The sequence below is a fragment of the Callospermophilus lateralis genome, chromosome 19 (assembly GCF_048772815.1).
Source record: "Callospermophilus lateralis isolate mCalLat2 chromosome 19, mCalLat2.hap1, whole genome shotgun sequence".
Classification (NCBI taxonomy): domain Eukaryota; kingdom Metazoa; phylum Chordata; class Mammalia; order Rodentia; family Sciuridae; genus Callospermophilus; species Callospermophilus lateralis.
The window spans coordinates 28647771-28667716 of NC_135323.1; the positions used below are offsets into that span (position 1 = coordinate 28647771).

Genomic DNA, 19946 nt, shown 5'->3' on the forward strand with positions numbered 1-19946 from the left:
CTTATCACAGCGGTGGGGTTATTTCATTAATTACCAACACAGAATCATCCTCTCCAAAAGGCGCTGTGCTTGAGCACTTGTCAGATTGGGCAAGAAGAAACACCTCCCACTTCAGAGCCTGCTGCCATGTCTACTTAAGGGTCAGAGGCTGCACCAGGAGATGTGGAGATGCGCTCGGAACAATGCTGGGTCATGCAGAGCCCCGGCGGGGATGGTGGTCAACGAGCAACCTCCAGAACCACCGCTCACCTGTTCAGGTGGAAGGAAGGAATCTTGGTGGGAAAAAGATGGGCAGGTTCAGCGTGCGAGAGCACTCGACTACGGGTGGTCCCGCAGGCTGTGTGGGTGGAAAGTACCCAGTAATCCTGCCCACGGAGCCCTTGCCTGTGGAAGGCTCCCTCTCCCCAGGTGACTGCCACAAGCACGTGGGCATTCATCTCAAAGATCCAGGACCCTCAGCCAGACGCTCACGGCAAGGCCACCTGCCACTCTAGAGAGCCCAGAGTTGCGTCAGAAGGCGCAGCACCCTTTGACAAATAGCACCCCAGTTGTAAGCCCCCACTGTATGTCCTGGAGCCCCAACACTGGCAAATAGCCAAAGGAGGAGAGAACGGAGAGGACAGAGGGCCGTGGGAGAGGGAGAAGCAGCCAGGAAACACTGGTTAGGAGAGTCCCGGCTCGCTCTTGCTGGTTGCCGGTCACCGCCTCTGCGGGGTCAGAGCTCCTCAGGACAAGAGCATAGGGTTGCCAAGGTGACATTTTCCTAATAATTGTCTCTCTGCCTAGCTCAGGCTGCAGATTCTAAGTTACACACATTAGAAAGCATCCAGAGTCCCGAGAAGCCAGCCCATTCAATTACCCTCACCCCTTGGGGTGAGGGGGGTAGGTGTCCTCCTCTGAGAAAGGGGGAGGCCCGGTGTCGGGTTTGTTCTCTGAGAAATCTTTACTCCTGGTGACAAGGGGTTAAGATAATTAAAATCAGAGCAGTCTCGTTATTAGAGGATATGTTTTGATTATCAGATCAGACGAAGAGGAGGGAGCGATGGTTTTTGGAAGAAGTATTGCCGAATTGTTTCATTAACTGCACAGTATTAAAGAATTCCCCCAAGATACGGATAAAGAACATTCATTTGTGAAACTGCGTTTCATTTTTTGTGAAGGCGAACATTAAAACCTTAACTGATTTAGAAGAAATTGCTCCATAATGAAAAATGGAAGGTCTAGAGTCTCCGTGTCAGACGCCGTGTGCGGGAGGTGTCTGAGTGGTGCCTTGGAACCGTAACGAAGGGGAAGAAGGCAAATTATCTAATAACAATGCCACCAGGAGGGTCAGAAATGGCCTTAACATGAGAAAATTAGATTTAAATCTAGAAATAAAAAAGCGAGTCCTAGTCCTCATCGGGCAAGCTGGTGAGAGGAAGGAGCACTGGAGAAATAATGGCCACATTAATGAAGGATGGGACTAGCTTCCGACGGTCTCCCCAGGTCCGCAGGGCCTCCTCAGAGGGAGCTGAGCACCTGGCAGTTTCTCAGAAAGTGGATGAAATCTTCCCCAAAGAGGCAAAGAAGAACCAGCAAGGGGGAGCTGCAGGTGGCCCTGGTCAGCGATAGACTTGTGCAAATTTGGTTCTGGGTCAAACCTGGTCATGTGTCAAGAAGCAATCTCCATTAAAAAAAAAAAAAAAAAAAAAAAAGGGCCTAATTCCATTCTATAATCACTTTATGTAAGGAAAACTCTTCTTCACCTCCTTCACTTCTTTTGTAAAATTTTGAGACAAGGTCTCACCACGTAGCCTTGGCTGACCCCTCACGCTCCCGGGCTCCTGCGCTCCTCCTGCCCCAGCCCTGGGTGGCTGGGACTTAGGGGTGCACTACTACCCCGGCTTTATGGAAGTTTTACAACTGACTTTAATCCAACTCATTTAGTAGACAGTGAACAGAAACCAGTCAGTCAGTCATGCACTCAGTGAGGGAAAATCCAAGGCAGGCAGAACAGACTGGAGGGGTCCCCGCAGCAGAGCACAAGACTTCCAGCCTGCAGCTGGGCCCCAGCTCTTGTCATTCCTGCCTACCTGATTGCCAAGGAAGATGCCACTCACCCTGGCTATGATCCCTAGCAATCTAGGGCCCCAGAGCTGTCTGCAGCGCACACCTGACTTCGCAGACTGTGGATACTTTGAAGTAGCATTACTATTATTTAAAGCATAAAAACGGTTCTGGGTTCTGCACTTGGGATAGAGATTTAAGAGAAGGCCCTGGGAGCTAGCTTCTGCTAGGTTGCCCAGTGAGTTCACCTGGGAGGAAAGAGACAACCTACAGCTCTCTGAGCTGAGCCACTGGGCTGACCACAGGCCTAAGTGGCAAAGGAGTGTCCCCCAGATCAGGGTCAGACAGGGCCTCTGTGGACCACTGTGCTTCCATTTTTGATCCAAGCACAGGAAGAACCAGAGCTTTAGTGGGCGGGGTCCTCTCATCAGGAGAAGCCTGCAGGCCAGCAGAGCTGGACCATGGCACGTCTACACAGATGGCCTCTGACTGTGACAACGCTGTGAGCTCCAAGAGGGCACACATTAGCAGGTGGCGTTTCTACCAAGTACCAGGACAGTGGCTCCACATATTAGGAGTGACCCACTGAGAGGGACACGTGGTCCACGCAGAGCCTGCAGTGGGGTTTAGGGCGCCATGCTTGCTGTCGGTGCCAGGCAGGTGAGGGTGCACCGTTGGGCCCCTGGGCCCTCTGCCCCAGCCCCCGCAGGCCCTGTACCTTGAGCGTGCTGTTCTTGGCGCTCAGCTGCTGCTCCAGCTGGGAGATCTGGCTGGCCGAGTTCTCCCGCAGCTTGGTGAGGCTGCCCTGGAGTCTCTGCACGTCCTCCACCAGCTGGGCGATCTCCCTCTCCTTGGCGGCCAACTCAACTTCTAGGCTGGAGCGAGTCAGCACCTCTATGGCCTGCTCCTGCGGAGAAGAAGAGAAATGACAAAACTGCGCTGGCCTTGGGCAGGAGCTGGGGGTACCTGTGTGGGCAGTGGAGGTAGTGACCACACAGACCTCGGGTGTGCACAGTGAGCTCAGGGTAAGACACTGCTTCCTGCCTTGGCTTGCAAGTGACCTCCTGACCTTCCCCTGCCACCACCCCATCTACATCCCTGGATTCCTTCATTGGACATTTTCTAAGCACACACCAAGTACCAGGTGTGCGGCAATAAACCACAGGACCAAAGTCCTGGGTGGTGACATGAGCAAGGGCAGCCAGCGCTGGGAGAAGCCAGAGGCTTTACCAAATGGTCAGGGAAAGTCTACTGAGCTGGGGACTGGGAGCCAGGATCTAGGGAGGTCTTAGGGGCAGAGTGCTCCTGCCCGGGGAGCGGGAAGCAGGGCGGCTTGGATGGGGGCCAGGATGTTGCTCCAGAACTTGCGTCTTCTACCTCACACTGCGATTTACTCTCCTTTGGATTCATTATTGAGTATCCACAAGCTGAGATCTCGGTTTGACAAATTTGACCCTTAGCGTTCACATTCCCCAAGAGTTAAAAGAAGGGAGCACACTTGGGGTTCCTTTGCTTAGAAACAATTGAGTTGTTTTCTTTCTTTCTTCCTTTTTTTTTTTTTCCCAAAGAAACTTATTCTTTCCTTTCTCTCCAAAATGGTCAGCATGGTAAAATACCCAGAAGAGAAGGTATTCTAAATAAAGTCATGTGTGATTCTGCTTCCCGACGACTTGAGCAGGACTTGTTAAGTTTTAAAAGTAACCTCAGCTTCTGAATAATCTTGGGCTTTTCACAGGCAGATGCGCTTCTGGGCATGGCCAACAGGGACAGGGGATAGGGCTCCAGGCACCTTGAGAGCAGCTCAGGGTACAGCATGGAATGCCACCACCCTGGTCCTTCCCCACTCCTGAAGCTCATGGCTTCGAGCCTGGATTTTGCCTGTGCTGGGTGGAGAAGGGAGGTGAAGGTGGCAGCTGTGGCCCTGGATGCCAGGAACAGCTGTGCTACGCACGACATGCGTATCCCAGGGTTTCCATGTCTGGGACCGGCCAGTCTCCAAGGAAGTACCTCTTCATACCTCCCTGGGCAGTTCAGACCTCCAGCGTGCAGTGCCCAGGAGTGGCTCCTCTGTCTCTTTGCCTTGCTGGATGCTGTCCATCATGTAGCTTACCACCCTGACCTCTGGCAGAGGGTCACATGGTCCCAGGGTCCCGAGCATCTCTAGCCTGTCCCAACCATTCCATGTGGCCCATGTCCATGGGCCGCTGCCAAGTCACCAATGAGCCGAGCACAGCAAGTCCAGTTCAGAAGTGGGGAGTCAGTGTTGGAAACTGAGGAGCCAACTGACATTTTGGTGACGTTTTTACTGTCTTTTATCAAACTATCAGTGTGTAACAGAATGGAATTTAAAAAACAAAAGTGTCCTTTATCCCAGGGCTTGGAAAGCACCATCTGGGTGCCACTGGGCAGTCCTGCCCCTGAGGGGCTCTGGAGCAGGGAGGAACATGGTGGCAGGGACACAGGCCCGACAGCAGGTGAAGACAGAACCACTCCATTTATGATCCTCCCACTGGGGAGTGCCTACCACCAATGCTGCCTCCTCTGTAGTCTATGGAACCAGCCGGAAGGGGTCTAGGCTTCACAACAGGCAAGTTCAAGTTGTTGAATCAGAGACAGTGGTTCAAGTAACTGTCTAAAACTCAGCAGTTCCTGGTGCTGGCCCTGGGCCCAGCCAGGGACCTGGGACTAGGCAGTCCTGAGGGCCATCTGCTGAATTTCTGGGGGCCCACCTGGCCTGGCCACAGGGCTGGGCACATCAGTTGATTCTCGGAACTCAAGTCACAAATTCCCTTGAAAAAGCAAAAAAGCCCAGCTGCTCCCTCTAGGCTGGAGGCTCTGAGATGGCCAACCTCAGGGCAGTAAGACCTGGAGATGTGGCAGAGAAGAGCACCCCACTCTGTGGCCCAGCCCACGGCTCCCGACTCCCAGCTGTGGGGGTGCTCCTGATGGTCCCATTGTGAGGACAGAGGGAGGAGGAACAAAGAAACAGAGAGGGGTCCAGGGGTGACCAGGGGCTGCAGTCAGGGAGAGTGTGGGCCTGGTGATGAGGCCGAGGCTGGGGAGGACACTGGCATAGCTCTGGACGGAAATCCAGGCGGCAGAGTGAACAAAGAGGTCAGGGGCCCAGTGGCAGGCGGTTATGCCACCCAGCTCACAACCCAAGACATAACCCTCTGTGATCAAGGAGGGCCAGGGCCACCAGCGCCTTCACCTCTGAGGCTCCACCCGGCTGCAAGGAAATCAGGAAATGCAAGTGTCAGGCTCACCTGGAGCCGGGAACTCAGCGCCCGGGACCAGGCCCAGGCTCCCCTTGTGATCCCGATGGGACTCAGGGTGAGACCCTGGCTCAGGCAGGGGGCAGGAAATCCCTGGGTTCTTGGCTTCCAGGATCCCCAGGGCATGCTACTTGCCCCATGGGGCTCTGGTGGCTCAGGTCCCGGGAGGACACGCAAGGGTGCTTAGCTTGGTCTGAGGGCACTGGCCCCGGAAGGGCTTCAGTGACGAGCACGCTCAGAGGGGAAAGTGAACACTGGAACAGGTCCCTGGTGTGGGTGTCCTTGGTGTGTCCCTTTGAACCTATCCCCGTCCCTGGGTCCTAAGCAAGTGCTGAGACCGGAATGCTGGGCCTAACCCAGTGGGCGGTCACCTCGTGTCCAGCAGCCACTTTCGTGGTGATGAGTGAGATGCCTGGGTAGGTTCTGGGTGAGGAGAGCTGGATGGGGAGGAGACGGTGGCCCGGCTCTGAGAGGGAAGTGCTGTCTGGAGCTGGGCTGCCCTTTCAGTCTTGTCCCCTCACGGGGAGGGGAGGCAGCAGGAGTTGGCTTGGCTTCTCCTCATGCCACCTGGTCCTGCCTCCACCTCGAGAGCCGGCTGGAGTAGGTGTGGGATGGAGGTGGCCCTCTTAACAGGACAGCTTGCTTAGTCTCCAAAAAAGGGGGCTGTGTGCGGTGTCCAGAGCACTGCACCCTCACCCTCGTTTGTCTGCAAATCCTCCACTAAGGCCTCTGTGGACCTGCCTTGCTTGCAGCCCATGATGGGATGGGAGGGGGGTCAGGAGAGTGGCCTCGAGCAGGAAGGACTGGGTCCACACTCCAGCTTATTCTTTTTGCCTTTTTTTTAGCAGTGCTGGGGATGGAACCTAGGCCCTCATGCATGCTAGGCAAGCGCTCTGCCACTTAGCTATGTCCCCAACCTTTTTAAAATTATTTTGAGATGGGACCTTGCCCAGTTGCTGAGGTTGGCTTCAAACTCATGATCCTCCTGCTTCAGCCTCCCACGTAGCTGGGATTACAGGCGTGTGCCACTGTGCCAGACCAGCTTGGTTGTTTCCTAGTGTGTGATGTTAGAAAAGGTAAGCTCCTCTGAACCCCAGTTTCTTTACCTGTAAAATGACAATACACAACTTCCCTCTCCTGACTGTGATGTCACAAGGCAGAAATGAAACATGGAGGCAAGGCTCTGCTCACTGAGTGATTGCGCACCTTCTAGGACCGTGGTTCTGCTGAGACGCCCTTCATGTCGATTTTGGCCTCCGCTAGATCTGTAGACTCTACTGTTCAGCGGCTGAGTTCTGCCGGCCAAGCCCAATAGACCATTTTCCGCTGGCCTGGTTTCTGTGTTGGCTGGAGCCGCAGCTTGCAGCCTACAGAGAATGTGGAGCCAGGGACCCGCTCCTGGAAGGCTGAGTCAGTGCCAGGTAAACACTGCGCGAGCCAGTGATGAAGTGTGTACGCGCCCCGGACCCGCGACGCACTCTACCTGCGAGAACATTCATTTCCTTTTGAAATGTTTTGGTCGCTGCAGTCTAGGACAGTGCCAGAATTCTTTTCAATCAAAACATTTAGCTCAGGAGCCGTGAGACATGTTAGGATGGATGGCTTCCTCCACAGCCCCGAGGATGGCCACAGAGACTGAGGGAGCTGCCAGCCCCAGCACCTCCTCCCGCCTCAGCCCTGATGGTATACCCAGTGCATCTGAGCTTGGGTGAGGGACAGAACAGCCTCTTGGACATCTAAGTTCAAGGTATCAAGACCATGAATTACGAAGGTGCGTTGGTGCCTTGAACGGGAACTTTTCTCTGTGTCCTAAAATGCTCCAGTCTCACGCTGCATCTGATGTCAATGTAAAGAAAGAAAACTAAAATCAATTCTTATTCTTTTTTTTTTGTCTTTGCAGTGCTGGGGATTGAGTCCAGGGCCTCGTGTGTACTGGGCGCATTCCACCTGAAAACCCCAGCCACAAGCCATTCTTAAAAGAAGGAGTCCTGGCACCGGCCGTTTGCTCTAGGTCCAGTCCTGGTGATCACTAAAAAGCTCCAGTCTCAGGTGTCTGAGGAGCCAACCGAGTCCTGGCTCAGCCACTGACCGTGCTCTGGGGCCAGCTGTTGACACTCACTGGGCTTCGTCTCCTCCTCTGGGTAAGGAAACAGCAACACCCAGATTCACAGGTTGGTGAAGTACTGGCTGTCACGAGGGACTTTCCACAGCAGAGAGTTTTCCCGAGACTGTGCTCTCTGTGGAGGACCCGGTCCTGTTCCTCCTTGCTACCCCAGTGCCCCTCACGCCGGGCAGAAGCAAAGGCTCCACGAGTCTTTGTTAAATCGAAGGACACTTATGACTGCCAGGGACTCACTGTGGTCATCAGAGCGAAGGGACCTTAGTTGGGATCACTTAATCCAGTGGTAGAGTTCAGTGTCGTAGCCTTGGCACCAGCCAAGGAAGGGTGCCCGCTGAGGTTCACTGAGGTCTGTGAGCATGGCAGACATAACTTCCTGATCTCGGGAGACCACTCTTCATGGGCGGACAAACAGACTCAGGGAAGCTAAGCCGGTGTCCCCAGCTGATGGACACAGAGCAGGGAGGTGACTCCGGGCTCCAACGCTTGGGGCTCAGCCACCACACTGCACCAAGCTGAAGGAGTCTGGGAACCTGATGCTCTAAATCTCCTTGACCATGCTGGGGAAGCTGTGGCTATTTGTTACCTTTAGAAAAGTCGGGCAAAAGGATGAGACTCATGCCTTGCTCCCCCTGGCTACATGAGGCTGGCAAACTCAGGGTGGACGGCTATTTGACGACCTCCTTGGGCTTCTGGACCACTGTGGACTCTCCCCAAGGAAGGAGGACAGACTCTCGACCGCCCTGTGGAATTCTGGGGAGGCTCCCCTATGCACTCCGCAGCCCCCAGCAATGACCCAGGCTGGGCTGGGGAGGAGCCCTCAGCACTGGGGAGGCATCAGGCTGGGCCAGGACCAGGTTCTCCCCTCAAGTTGTTAAAAGTGTTCCCACCAAATGAGCAGCACTGGCTCAATGTTATCCCAAAAGAGGCATCAAAACCCCCAGGAAGAAAGGCCCCAAGGCAAGGGCGCAGATGCCCGGGCGGAGCCCTGCAGGCGAGCTACCCACCACATCCGGCGCCTTCTGGATCTGGGAGGCCAGCTGGAGAGAGTGGTTGGCCGAGGAGAGCTGCTCCCGTAAGGTCTCCGCCTCTCGCTGAGCCACCTCTGCCCTCTGAAGGAAATGAAAAGGGGCGAAGAGAGAAAGTACACCCGGTTTAACAACTGACAATTATTACAAGAACATTCATCAATTCATGCCTGACTGACTATAATTGATTTTCCTAAACACTCAACCTAATAAATGCTCGGAAAAAAACATAGAATGTGATGGATTTTTATTTTAAACAGTACAAGGAAGAAATAATTGAGCGATTATGACAGTAATTTAACGCTAGGAGCAAGGAATCCCCTGCTGATACTAATGCTCCGGCCCACTGAATTTCCCAGACTGAATAAATACCAGTGGAAATAGAGTCTTCTGATTCAATTTCTTTCTATTCTCATAGACCGAGAAGATTTTATTGCAGGATTCCTCCTGGGAGTAATTCTCACGGGTAAACAGTGAATTAAAGACACTTTGGCCATTCTCGCCTTAAAACCAGGCGGTGCGGTGGCTCTTTACCCCAGCAGGCCTGGCCATCCCCAAGCCGGGTAGAAAGGCCACTTCTTTTATGAGGGCCGGACTTTCTTCAAGCATTTTTAACCCTTCACCAGGCATCGTTTTTGAAAATCAATGCTGGGTTTTCAGCCGGCCAGGACAGCCTGGGAATAGTGGAGGGTGGGTAGCCAGAGCCAGCACAGGTGGTAGCAGGAGAAACGTGTGGACCTCCATCATCTGCTATGACCCAGGACAAGGAAACCACCTCTGCTGCAAAGCCACCTTCCCATTGCATGGAGAGGACAGCTATATCACGAGAGGGCTCTGGAGATGGGCCCCTCTAAGCCTCCACCGTCTGTGCGATGGGAACACGTGCCTTCTCCGAGGCCTGGTGAGGTCCTGCCATGGACACTCAGCACGCGGGGCATGTGCGGAGGCAGCCTCTCAGGCGGCTTGCCCCGGCTTCACAGTTAGGTTCAAGACAAAGCCCCAAGGAGGGAGACAGCAGATGACGACATGGGGCACATGGACTGCACTTCCTCAGTCTTCTTTTTTTTTAGTTGCAGATGGACCTAGACCTTTATTTTATTTATTTATTTTAATGTGGTGCTGAGAATTGAACCCAGTCTCACATGTGCTAGGCACATGCTCTGCCACTGAGCCATAACCCCAGCCCTTCTTCAAACATTTTGCAAGTGAAGTGACATTCTACCAACAGAAGAGATCCAGGAGGAAAGCCCAGGCAAGCAGGGCTATTTTGTGGCTTTTCTTATCTTGAGCTGTGACAGTATGTATCTATTATTTGCAAAGCAAGAACACAGAGAAGCAAGCAGCTCTCCTGCCCTGGTCCTCACAGGCCCGTCTACCTAGATGAGGAAGGATTTGGCAGTCTCAGTGACTGAGCAGTGGAAGCCTTACACCTAACACTTCCCATACAGACAAACGAGGACTCCCTGAGCGCAGACGCGGAGGGCAGGCGGCCGCCTGCCCTACTGTATAGCAAACTCTTGGAAACCTCCTGAACCTAGTTCATGAGGTGCCTAGCCACGTGTCGGTGCCCAACATGTCCTTCCAGAGTCTCTGCACCAAACACAACCCGGGCCCGGCCACTGGGAAAGGTGGCCACGTGCCTGGTGTGGTGAGGACAGTTGAGGGCCATCTCGGTCCTCGGCGTCAGGGCTGTGGAGGATTTCCTCTTTAATGTCAAACATTTCCCTCAGTTTATTTTCAAGTTTCTCTGATCACTGTGACACACGCCTCGAAGTGTCGTCTTCCCTTGCCAGTCAGCTAAGCCCTCAGGCACAGCATCCCGCGACTCTCCAGGATGGAGGTGTGCTTTGACACCCCGAGTCCCTCTTCCTACGCCTGCAGGAGGCTGTTCTGCACCCAGCCAGGTGGAGCCACTGGCCTGATTGTGGCGCTGGTTTTCGGGTGGGGCTGGAAGGCCTGGGGGCGGGTTCAGGAGGCATCCCCAGGAGAGAGGGATGGCCTCTGTGAAGGCCACGGCTCACAGAGCAAGAGACCTGACCAGCCGCTGACCACCCTCCAGACTGTCCTACGTCCAGTCCCCAGGTTCATGTATGATGGCTCCGGCCTGTTTCTTCCTGTCACGGCCGCTCTGGCTTGACCTGGTTACTTCAGTGTGGCTTTCTGGTTACTCCTTCATTTGGCATTTGGTTGATGTGGCTCATGTGGCTACACAGGCACAAGCCAGAAGAATCACAAGCATCGCAGGTGGAGGAGGGAGCGGGGGACAGGGAGAGAAGGCTGATGTGCAGCCGGGACAACCCAGTGTCTGCGGTGATGGCTGCATTAGCCCGCATGGGCAGCTGAGGCACAAAGTGGTCCCCCTCCAGGGTGATGCCACCCGTTCAAGGTCTTCCTGAAGAAGTCACATGGGTGATTTCCAATCTGACCCCAGATTTGCTGAACCAGGTGGGTGGGAAATGCTGGTGTCTGCCCCAGAGCCAGGCACTCGCCCATAGGAACGTGAAACTGGCCCCAGAACGCAGGACCTGTGAGTTCCTTGTGCTCTGCGCCGCTCTGCCCGGCTCCTTCTCCTCACTGAGGCTCCACTGAGGTTTCCAGCCCCAACCTCAGCCTGAAGGGTCTTCCCTGAGAGCAGTCTTGAGCCATGAAAACCAGACAGGTCAACAGGACAGGGACAGTTTGCTTAGATGGCTTCCTCCTCCCACTGCCCAGGCTGCCCACGAATTGAACCAAGGCTGCTGCAAGGAGGGGCATGGCAGCCATGATCCAGTGCAGGGCAGACCAGCGGTTACACCTCTGCTCCTCTTTACCAGAAGCCTCGGATTTCTACACCTTTATGGTCACACTTAACATGGGAATATTAGTGCAAGGGCCTCGACGTCGGGCCAACAGGGGTCAAGGAGACCCTCCCAACGGACAGCTGCTGCCTGGATTTCCATGATGGAAACCAGCACCTCTGCAAGCAAACAGAGTTTCAGGTCTCAGAGAACGTCTTGCTATAAACCTGGCGTGAAATAATGTTCTGTGCCAATGAACTAGTAAATCGCTCCTCCTGGGGGTGCCAGCAGGGAGGTGGCTGGCGCGTGGCTCTGTGCAGCTCTGCTCTGGGCCAGCCCTCATGTGTGAGGACTGCCTCCCCTTGGGCCCTGAGGCTTTCTGTGCCCTGTCACCATAGCTACTTAGGGCGCTCCTGGCTTCCAGTCTTCCCACTCCCATCCACTCTGCATGGCCATAGAGCCTCCAGAGCACATACCCGTATCCTAACTCTAGCTGCTCCTCGCAGGAGGAAGCCCCCCCCCCCCCCGCCTACCTGCCCAGAGCCCACTGTCCAGTCCTCACCTTCTGGGCCCCTGCCCTTCTAAACTGCCAGGGGTGCCGTCCTCCTCATGTCTGCCAGCCCGGGAGCTCTCCTCGAAGGTTAAGGTCCAGGTCAGCTTCCACTTGCTTTCCCCAGGGGTCACCCCATCAACATTCCAGGGCTTGCAACCTGGCTACTTACTTGGGTACCTTCTTATGAGTGGGCTTACCTATATTCTCTTAGAATCCTAAACTCTAACAGAGACCCATCAGGTCAGTCACCCTGTTCCTCCCTCTTGTGCCCTCTGTGCTTGAACCCCCATCTCCCACTGGTGGTGAGGACTGACCTGTGCCTCCCTGCACAGCTCTGAGGACAGGAGCATATGCCCGTTAATGCGCCACCCTGCAGAGCTCTGCCAGGAGGTGCGTCTTCTTACCACCAGCCTCTACGCTTGGCCATAGTCCTCTGGGTATTATGGAAAAATCCTGCCCCTGTGCCCTGGCTGGCTGTGAGAGCTGCAGGGTCAGACCACAGGGCCCATCCAATAGCCCCTTGCTCATATTTTAGCACCCCAGGTTCCCGAAGGTATTCCTTGAGTTCTTTTCAGTTGTAGGTGGACACAATACCTTTATTTTACTTATTTTTATGAGGTGCTAAGAATCAGACCCAGGGCCTCACACGTGCTAAGCAAGCGCTCTGCCACTGAGCTCCAGCCCCAGCCTTGTGAGCCTTCTTTCCATGATTTCCAAAGACCAGGAATGTCCCTGAGCCTCTAGTTTCTGTGGTGTTAGGGTCCCCCCTGGCTGTGGAGTGGAGCCAGACTGTGGAGCCGCTTTCTTTACTGTGGCTTCTAGTCCAAAATGGGCTTTCCCGGGCATGGACTAATGGCCCCTGAGCTGACCACCCTCTGTGTTCTAGAAACTCTGTAGCAATGGGGGAGCCTTGAGGCTATTAACTCAGGCTGGGCCGTCAGTGCCAGAGTTGTACCTCACCGGGCAGTCCCCTTCGGGGTTCCCTGCCAGGCCTGTCCCCTCCCCCGCACCGCACTCCCCCTCCTCTGAAGAGTCTCACAAGGCGAGTAGAGTTCCAGCTGCCATGGCCCTCTGTCCTCTCAGAGCGTTTAAAGCTTTTGGCTGTGTAGGGTACAGCGTGGGTCCACCATTGCTACACCGGTGCGTATAGTTCAGTAGTGTCAGCTACAGTCACCTTGGTGTGTAGCCAATTCCAGAACCTTCTCATCCTGCAAGACAGCACCTCCGCCTACCCAACATCCCATGTCCCCACTCCTGTCCCTGGCCTATGTACTGTACTGGGTGACTCCATGACTTTGTCTCCTCTAGACACCCTGTCCATGGGGTCACATAGTAGATGTTGTTTTGTGGATGGCTTATTTTCTTAAAAAAATGTCCTCAAGGTTCATCTTTTCTTTTCTTTCTCTTTTTCTTTTTTAAGATTAAGACATTCATGAGGCTAAGAAACCTGTTGGAGCCACACAACCAGGAAGTCCAAGTTAGAGCTGCACCAAGTGTCACTGTGGAGTGGCACCTGTCTCTACGGTCCTGCCTGATGCACCTGAAGACACTCTGAGAAGGGCACCAATCGCCAAATGGCTCTGTTATCTGAGGACTGCCTCTACCCCGCCTGAGGTCAGTTCCGACAGAGCACCTGACGCTCGCAGACTCAGGCTGTCGGCAGAGAGACCGGGGCTTACCCAAAGGTGCCAGTCCAAGGGGGCCATGCCCATGGCAGGCCTCGGGGGAGCCTGGGAGGAAATCTGAGAAGTACAAACACAACCAGGTGACAAAGATGATGCACTCCTTTCAGCAGCTACTTCTAACTCGGGCTCTGCTGCATGCGGCCATGCGGACTGAGCCAGGGAGGGGCTGGCACAGCAGGGCAGACATTGGCAATGGCACAGTCTACAAGGGGCTTGTGGCAGGTGCTCTATGACCTGTTTCTGGGTGTTTCCAGGTGGCCAAGAGAACAGCCTCCAAAGTTAGACTTCGGGGGTCCGGGTCCTGGCTCTGCACCTGACCAGCCACTAACCTGCTTCTCCACATGTTCGATGGGAATCCTGACAGCACTGACCTCAGTGGACGGTCGTGTGGCTGCGTGGACTGGGCCTAGGCAGAGGCCAGGGCTCCAGAGCTCTGACTAGAACCAGGCCACTCACCCCACACGACTCCACACCCACCCACCTGCCCCATCAGCCCCAGATCCAGGGTGGGTGTAAGGCCCAACATCACACCCGTGAAGTCCTGAAGGGCCGGTCCCGCTGGAGCTGACTTTGCCGCTCCAACCTGTGGGGGAGGGGACGTGTAGGGGAGGGACGTTGAGGCCCTTCCCCAGTGCTGGCCCTGGCCTGAGCGAGCAGTGCCCACAAAGACGGGAGCCTGGGGGCCTCTGCAGGGGGGCAGAGTTCAGGGAGCCTGGAAAGTGCTCTGCTCCAGGGGGTGAGGCGAGCACTCCCTGGACGACCCGGGGCCACACAGCTGAAAAACTGAGTGGGGAGAAGCCGCAGCTCGTGAGGCCCACCACCGCGTGGCTGCTTCTCCCACAGTGAGGAGCACACGTGGGGGACTCCTGCCCCTCCAAGCGGCGGCAGCACCGTCTGCTGAAGCGAGGTGCTCTGTGACCTGCAGAAGGCAGGGGTGGGGTGGCTGGACTGTCCGGGCAGCTGATGTTTGGAACCACCGGACCCTGGGCACATGTTCTGTGCTGGGCATTTCCCAAAAAGCATGTCTGACCACTGGGCACCAGGCAAGAGGGGCTGCACCCAGCTGCCCCTCCAAATCAAGAGACTGCACCCCCTGGAAGGTGGCTGTGAAGACGGCTCTACCATGTGACTCTACCACGTAACATGTGCCGCAGGGACAGAGGGTCTTGAAAAAGAAAAAGTAGCCCCTCTGGAGTGGACATCCCCGTGGGATGACCAAGATGCTCCGGTCATAGCAAACCTTTGCCAGGGAAACGAGGCTGCAAGTCGCATGTGTTTTCCAATGTCACACAACATCACCATGAGACCGATGCGACACTGTTAGGTCAAAACACCAGAACAACCAGCCTCCGGATGAGCGCGAGGCGGCAAGGTCAGCAGGACGGGCGCCATGCAGTTCTGCCCAAGGCTTGCGGACAGCCTACCTGGTTTGCTCTTTCCAGGTCGGTCATGATCATTTCGATCTCGTCGGCCCTAGGAAGGTGAGAGGAGAGAGTGGGTTAGCTGGCGACAAGGCAGGCCCAGGAGTGACACAGGACAGGCTTTCCGGCTCTGCGCTAGGCAGGACACCACATTCACTGGGCAAGGTGGGGTCCCGGCACGGGGGAGGGGTCCCAGCAGCCATAGGGAGGAGGTGGGCTCCTGCTGGGGGTGGCCCACCTGTGGCTTCGTTCTTCTGATGACCTGGTGTCTGAGGAGCAGGGGGAGCAGGGACCCCCCTGTCCTGGAGGGGCTCCTAACCTTCTGGGAGATCAGAGCCAGAAAAGGTAAAATACACTGTGTCCTGCTAAGCAGAGCTCTGGACAGAGCGCTCCGGGGAGACAGGGGGACGATTTCTCCTAGGAGAGGAAGTCTGGGAGGCCTCAGGGGTGAAGGGGCCAGAGGAGGCGTTGGGAAGGGCCAGGTTAGGAAAAGGCCTTTGGCAAAGAAGGCTTTGCCAGGACGGAAGGGACCGGAGCAGGCAGTCGGATGGTGGGAGGAGGGCCAGGGTGGAGAGGCCGTGGGGGCGCTGTGGGGGCAGGGACACGGCCAGCTTGCCCCTAGCAGCGCAGTCTCCAGAGTCTTGCTTTTGTGTTTGAAAGTCCTTCCTTGGGCAGCGTGAGGCCAGCACGCGGTCCTGACACACACCACCGTGAGCGGGGAGAGCAGTCCCACAGGGAGGGCTGCCAATGCCCAAGGCCTGCGGCGGCTGGAAGAGGACACAGGGCAACCCACCACCCCCTTGAGACAGGTCCTGCTGACCGCCTGATGTCTGGGGTCACAGCCACACAGGATGAGTGGCTGTGACCCCAGAGAGGTGCCAGCATGTCCTCGGGGACATGAGGGTCTTGACGGCTACCAGCCCTGGCTAGGGCTCTGGGCCCTGTTCTGTGTCCCCGTGTACCTGAGCGCCCTCTGTTGTTGCCCACTTCTGCTGTGCCACAGCTTTCCTACACCCAGGCTCCCGCCCTCCACCCAGCCTTGCCCAGGGCTCATTCCTGTGGCCCTGTGTCCCCACAACTTCCACCTTGAGCAGGAGCCGACTCTGCTCAGGCCCCGCTACTCCCAGCCCTCCCCAGTCCTTCCGGGTTCTGTCTGAGGTTGTGGCACACGCCCTCTCCCTCACTGGAGCCTCCAAACATGGTGAACTCTCTGAAGGCCAGGCTGAGTGTCTCCTTGGTACCTGGTCCCCGAACTTGGCCCTGTATCTGGAATGGGCCAGAGGCCTGCATGTGCCATCTGCCAGGCCCAGGCAGGTCTACTCCCTGGGACAGCCCAGGGCACCCAGGCAGGCCTGAGACCCACCTCCAGGTTAGGAGGAGGCTTATGCTGCACAGGGGACCCGCCCTCTCCTCACACTGAGCAGGCGCACGTCTTCAGGTCCCTGGACTGCCCAGTGGTCCAGGCCGGGGTTTCTCCAGCCCACCTCTGCAAGCGGGGATCTGAGGCAATCTTATCAACTCCCAGTGGCCTGGCGGGTGACGGACACCTTGGGATCAGGTTCAGTGCATTGTATCTGAAATAGTAGCTGCTTTCAGACTGGCCCGAGTAAAGTCTGGAACAGCCGTGGAATGGCCTAGTTAAATGGAGCTATTTTTAGGACGGTTTCATGGGGAAGGCAGTGTCTCTGTGAGATAAAAACCCAACTGGGCCCCTGCTGTGAGGTGCTGGGCGAGAGCAGACGGGGGCAGTGGGCTAATACACGGAACAGTCTATGGGGCCATCCCATGCCCAAACTCCACGCCCTGGGGAAAAGCTGCTGTGCAGAGACGTTCTAATAACCACGGAGGATTAAAACCATCATTAATGAGCCAAGGGTCCTAAACATGAGAAGAGGAAGATTAGAGTCCAGGCGGAAAGCCACCTCCTGTCCCCACTGCCTGAGGATGAAGGACACAGAGCTGCACCCCAGCGGGCACAAAAGGAAACAAAGCTATGACTCCTCAGGTGAATTGCAAGTTTCACACACAGTTCTGAACTTTAATCAAGCAGTTCTTCATCGCAGTGAAGGAAGCCCAGGCCACATGGCGGATGCCCCAGACATCCTGGACGCCCCCCATCCGCTCACTGGTTCACGGGTTCCTTGAGTATCTGACACCTCACGCCTTATGGCGCCAGGAGGCAGGCAGAGACCCAGATGCGGTTCACGTATTTCGCCAGTGCCGCAGACTTAGGAGAACCGACGCCACGCGTGGCTGCCGAGCACCCCAAGACAGACCTGCAGGGAGAAGGCAGAGCCGCCTCTCCCTCCCTCAGGGGCACCTGCAGAGCCGGCTGCAGAACCTGGGAGGCGAGCGGTGCCCGCCTGGCCTGGGTGAGCAGAGGCCCGAGTGCATGTCCAGGCAGGGACTTCTGTGAATTGCTCCCGTTGGTCCTTTGTGGGCTGTTCCCGAGTCGCAGCTAACCTCCCTGGGTCGACAATGCTTCCTTTGCTCTGTTTGAGACTCATCGTTCGGAAGTGAGCTGCTTCTGTCCTTGGCGTCACTCAAACTTTGTCTTCTATTTTGCTCTTTTCCTGCAGCCTTCTGGGGGCTTCCTGAATAGGGCCTGAGTGCTTGTGGGCTGTGCCGCCACTCAGGGCTGTGCCCCCCTTCCTGCTTTGCTCCTCTGGGTCCTCTCCAAACCTGTTGTTTCCACCTGGTTCATTTTCCCACAGAGCCTACCTTTTGCTTTACCTGTTTTTTTGAGTCCATTTCTCAGCCTGATTTGTTCTTGTGGCCCATCTGTCCCCTCAGGTCACACGCACCAAGGGGTGTGGGGTCTTCCAGAGGACAGCCATTTTACCTCTGGGCTCTGATACCCTGGGGAGAGCTGGTGAGCCCTTGGGGCAGTGGGTAGGTCAGGGAGGTCAGAGAAGCAAGCCCTGTTGTGAGTGCCAAGATGAACGGAAGAGAAAGACACACAGCAGGGGTCCGGCAGGTTTTGCTGAAGAAGGAAGGGAGAGCCTCTGGCCCCCAACTGCTCACTGATGAGTCCCCTCAGCTGCCCCTCCACCAGGAAACTGTCCAGCCAGAGCTGGGCCTCCCCTTCCCTGCCAGGGGCAGCAGTGCCAGGAGGAGGCCTCCTGGGTGTAATCCCCATCCTGGACATCTGGAGCAAAGGGTTGGCTCCCCACCCCTTGTCTGGGAGAGCACCAGGAAGAGGGGTTCCGAGAGGCTGGCCTCACAGAGGCATCAGGGCTGGGTGGGGTGCTGAGGGCTGGGAGTGGTGCCCCCATAGTCTTGGGTCAGGGGGCCCAGGTGGGCTTGGGAGCTCCCTGCAGATGTGGAGACTCTGGCCTTGGCTGTTCATTAGGATTTTCTAGGAAACTATGCCTCATATTTCTGAAATATTTCAAGTCAATAAAAAGTTAGTCACATTTAAACAGGAAGGTGCCTTTTCAGCTGTCTGCAGCAATCCCTGGAAATGAATTTCAAGTTTTCCATCTACAGGTCAGTTTAACTTGGGTTCCTAAGCAACTGCCGAACTGACCAAAATACTGGCCACGCTAACGACCTCTGCCCTAGCCTTTCATGGGGACAGCAGCTCCTGTCCTTCCCCAGCTTTCAGAGGACGATGACCACCCTGAGCTTTGCCTCGTGGGGCAGGTCATTCAAACCAGGTACGGTGCTGACAGCTGGGCCCAGGGGGCTGCAGCTCCTGACCCCGAAAGGAGACAGTGTGGAGAGCGGGGATCCCGCAGGAGAGGCCGAGTTCAGGTCATCTGCAGGATCCCTACTCATTTTTTAGAAGGGCATTTTTTTTTTTAAAGGTCAAAGAGAACACAGCTCGCTCCAGCCAGGTGGGAGCTGAAGTGTAACGGGCTGCGGGAGGCGTGTGGTGCGGCCCCGGCACCTGCGAGGCTGGACCAAGAACAGTCTCTGTCTTTAGAACACACTTGCACACCAAGCAGCCACCTGCGCCTCCCAACATCCACCCTGCCAGACCCACACCCTGAATCAGCAGGACGAGCGCACCCCCAGGTGAGTATCAGCAGGACGAGGGCACCCTCAGGTGAGTATCAGCCACCAGGAGGGGTCCTCAGGCGGGGATGACACACCGTGGCCTCCCCCGCCCAGCCTCCAGATGCACTTCTTTTCATTCTGCAGGCTCCACGGCCGCCCACCATCTGGAGCCTGACATTAGTCTAAAATCATTTATTTTCCAAAGTCCGCAAGAACCGCACATATTGTTTGCTCAGCAGAACGATTTATTATAAAAATCTAGTTCCCTCACCTTTTTACGAGCTGACAAAACAGCTTCCCCTGATCTATTAACCTGGGCTGCATTATGCTCTGCTCCGACTCCAGCGGCAGATAATTTCAGTTTGGCCTGGAATATATAGTTCATTCATCCGCTCCCTGCACATCATTCCAGGGTATTCTCTGGGCGAACACACAATTTTATGAGGAACTTGAAAGGACGTGGTCAAGGTTGATGGAAAGGAAATTATACCCACGCTAGACACAGTGTATTTCCTTTCACATGCGCCTCCTGAGTGCTGGCGTCTGGCACCAGGGCAAGGCTGTGTGTACTTCAGTACCCAAACAATCACAGTACCACCAGGAACTGCTACAACAGAGAACACCCTGCCCTCCGTATCTGCACATTCCACATCCGCGGGTTCCACCAATCGTGGATCAAAATATTCTGAAAAACTTGTATCTATTCTGAACACGTACAGACTCTCCCCTAGACGCCATCCCCCAGTGACACAGCACAACTATTTACACAGCGACTGCACAGGGCCGGGTACTGAAAGTCACCTAGAGACAAAGCGCTATCCCAGTGTAGATTCTGGTACACCTGGGGTCCCAGAATCCATCTTCTTGGGTATAAAGTGACAGAATGACACCTGTGTGTCTATGGGGCAGCCGAGGGAAGGAACAGGATGGTCTTCAAAGAGCAGTCAAGTCAAAAGCCAAAGAGGCTTGGTATCAGATTGTGCAGTTCTTTGGCGTCAAACAGAGAAATATCTAAAGATGGAATCTCCCTGCTTTAGAGA

At 55.6% G+C, this 19946-nt stretch overlaps 1 protein-coding gene across 11 annotated transcripts in view; it reads right to left on the bottom strand.

Moving 5' to 3' along the window:
• Cux1 (cut like homeobox 1) overlaps positions 1-19946 on the bottom strand; it is a 315533-nt gene that overhangs the window by 73271 nt on the left and 222316 nt on the right. For 6 of the 11 annotated variants that reach the window (XM_077106063.1, XM_077106061.1, XM_077106056.1 and 3 more), the window contains exons 9-11: positions 14908-14956; positions 8448-8552; positions 2765-2953 (exon numbers count right to left, since the gene is read on the bottom strand). In XM_077106063.1, the coding sequence (XP_076962178.1) occupies positions 2765-2953; positions 8448-8552; positions 14908-14956 (343 nt within the window). The remainder of the gene's footprint in view (positions 1-2764; positions 2954-8447; positions 8553-14907; positions 14957-19946) is intronic. The other 5 variants (XM_077106064.1, XM_077106062.1, XM_077106055.1 and 2 more) reach the window with 1 other exon arrangement.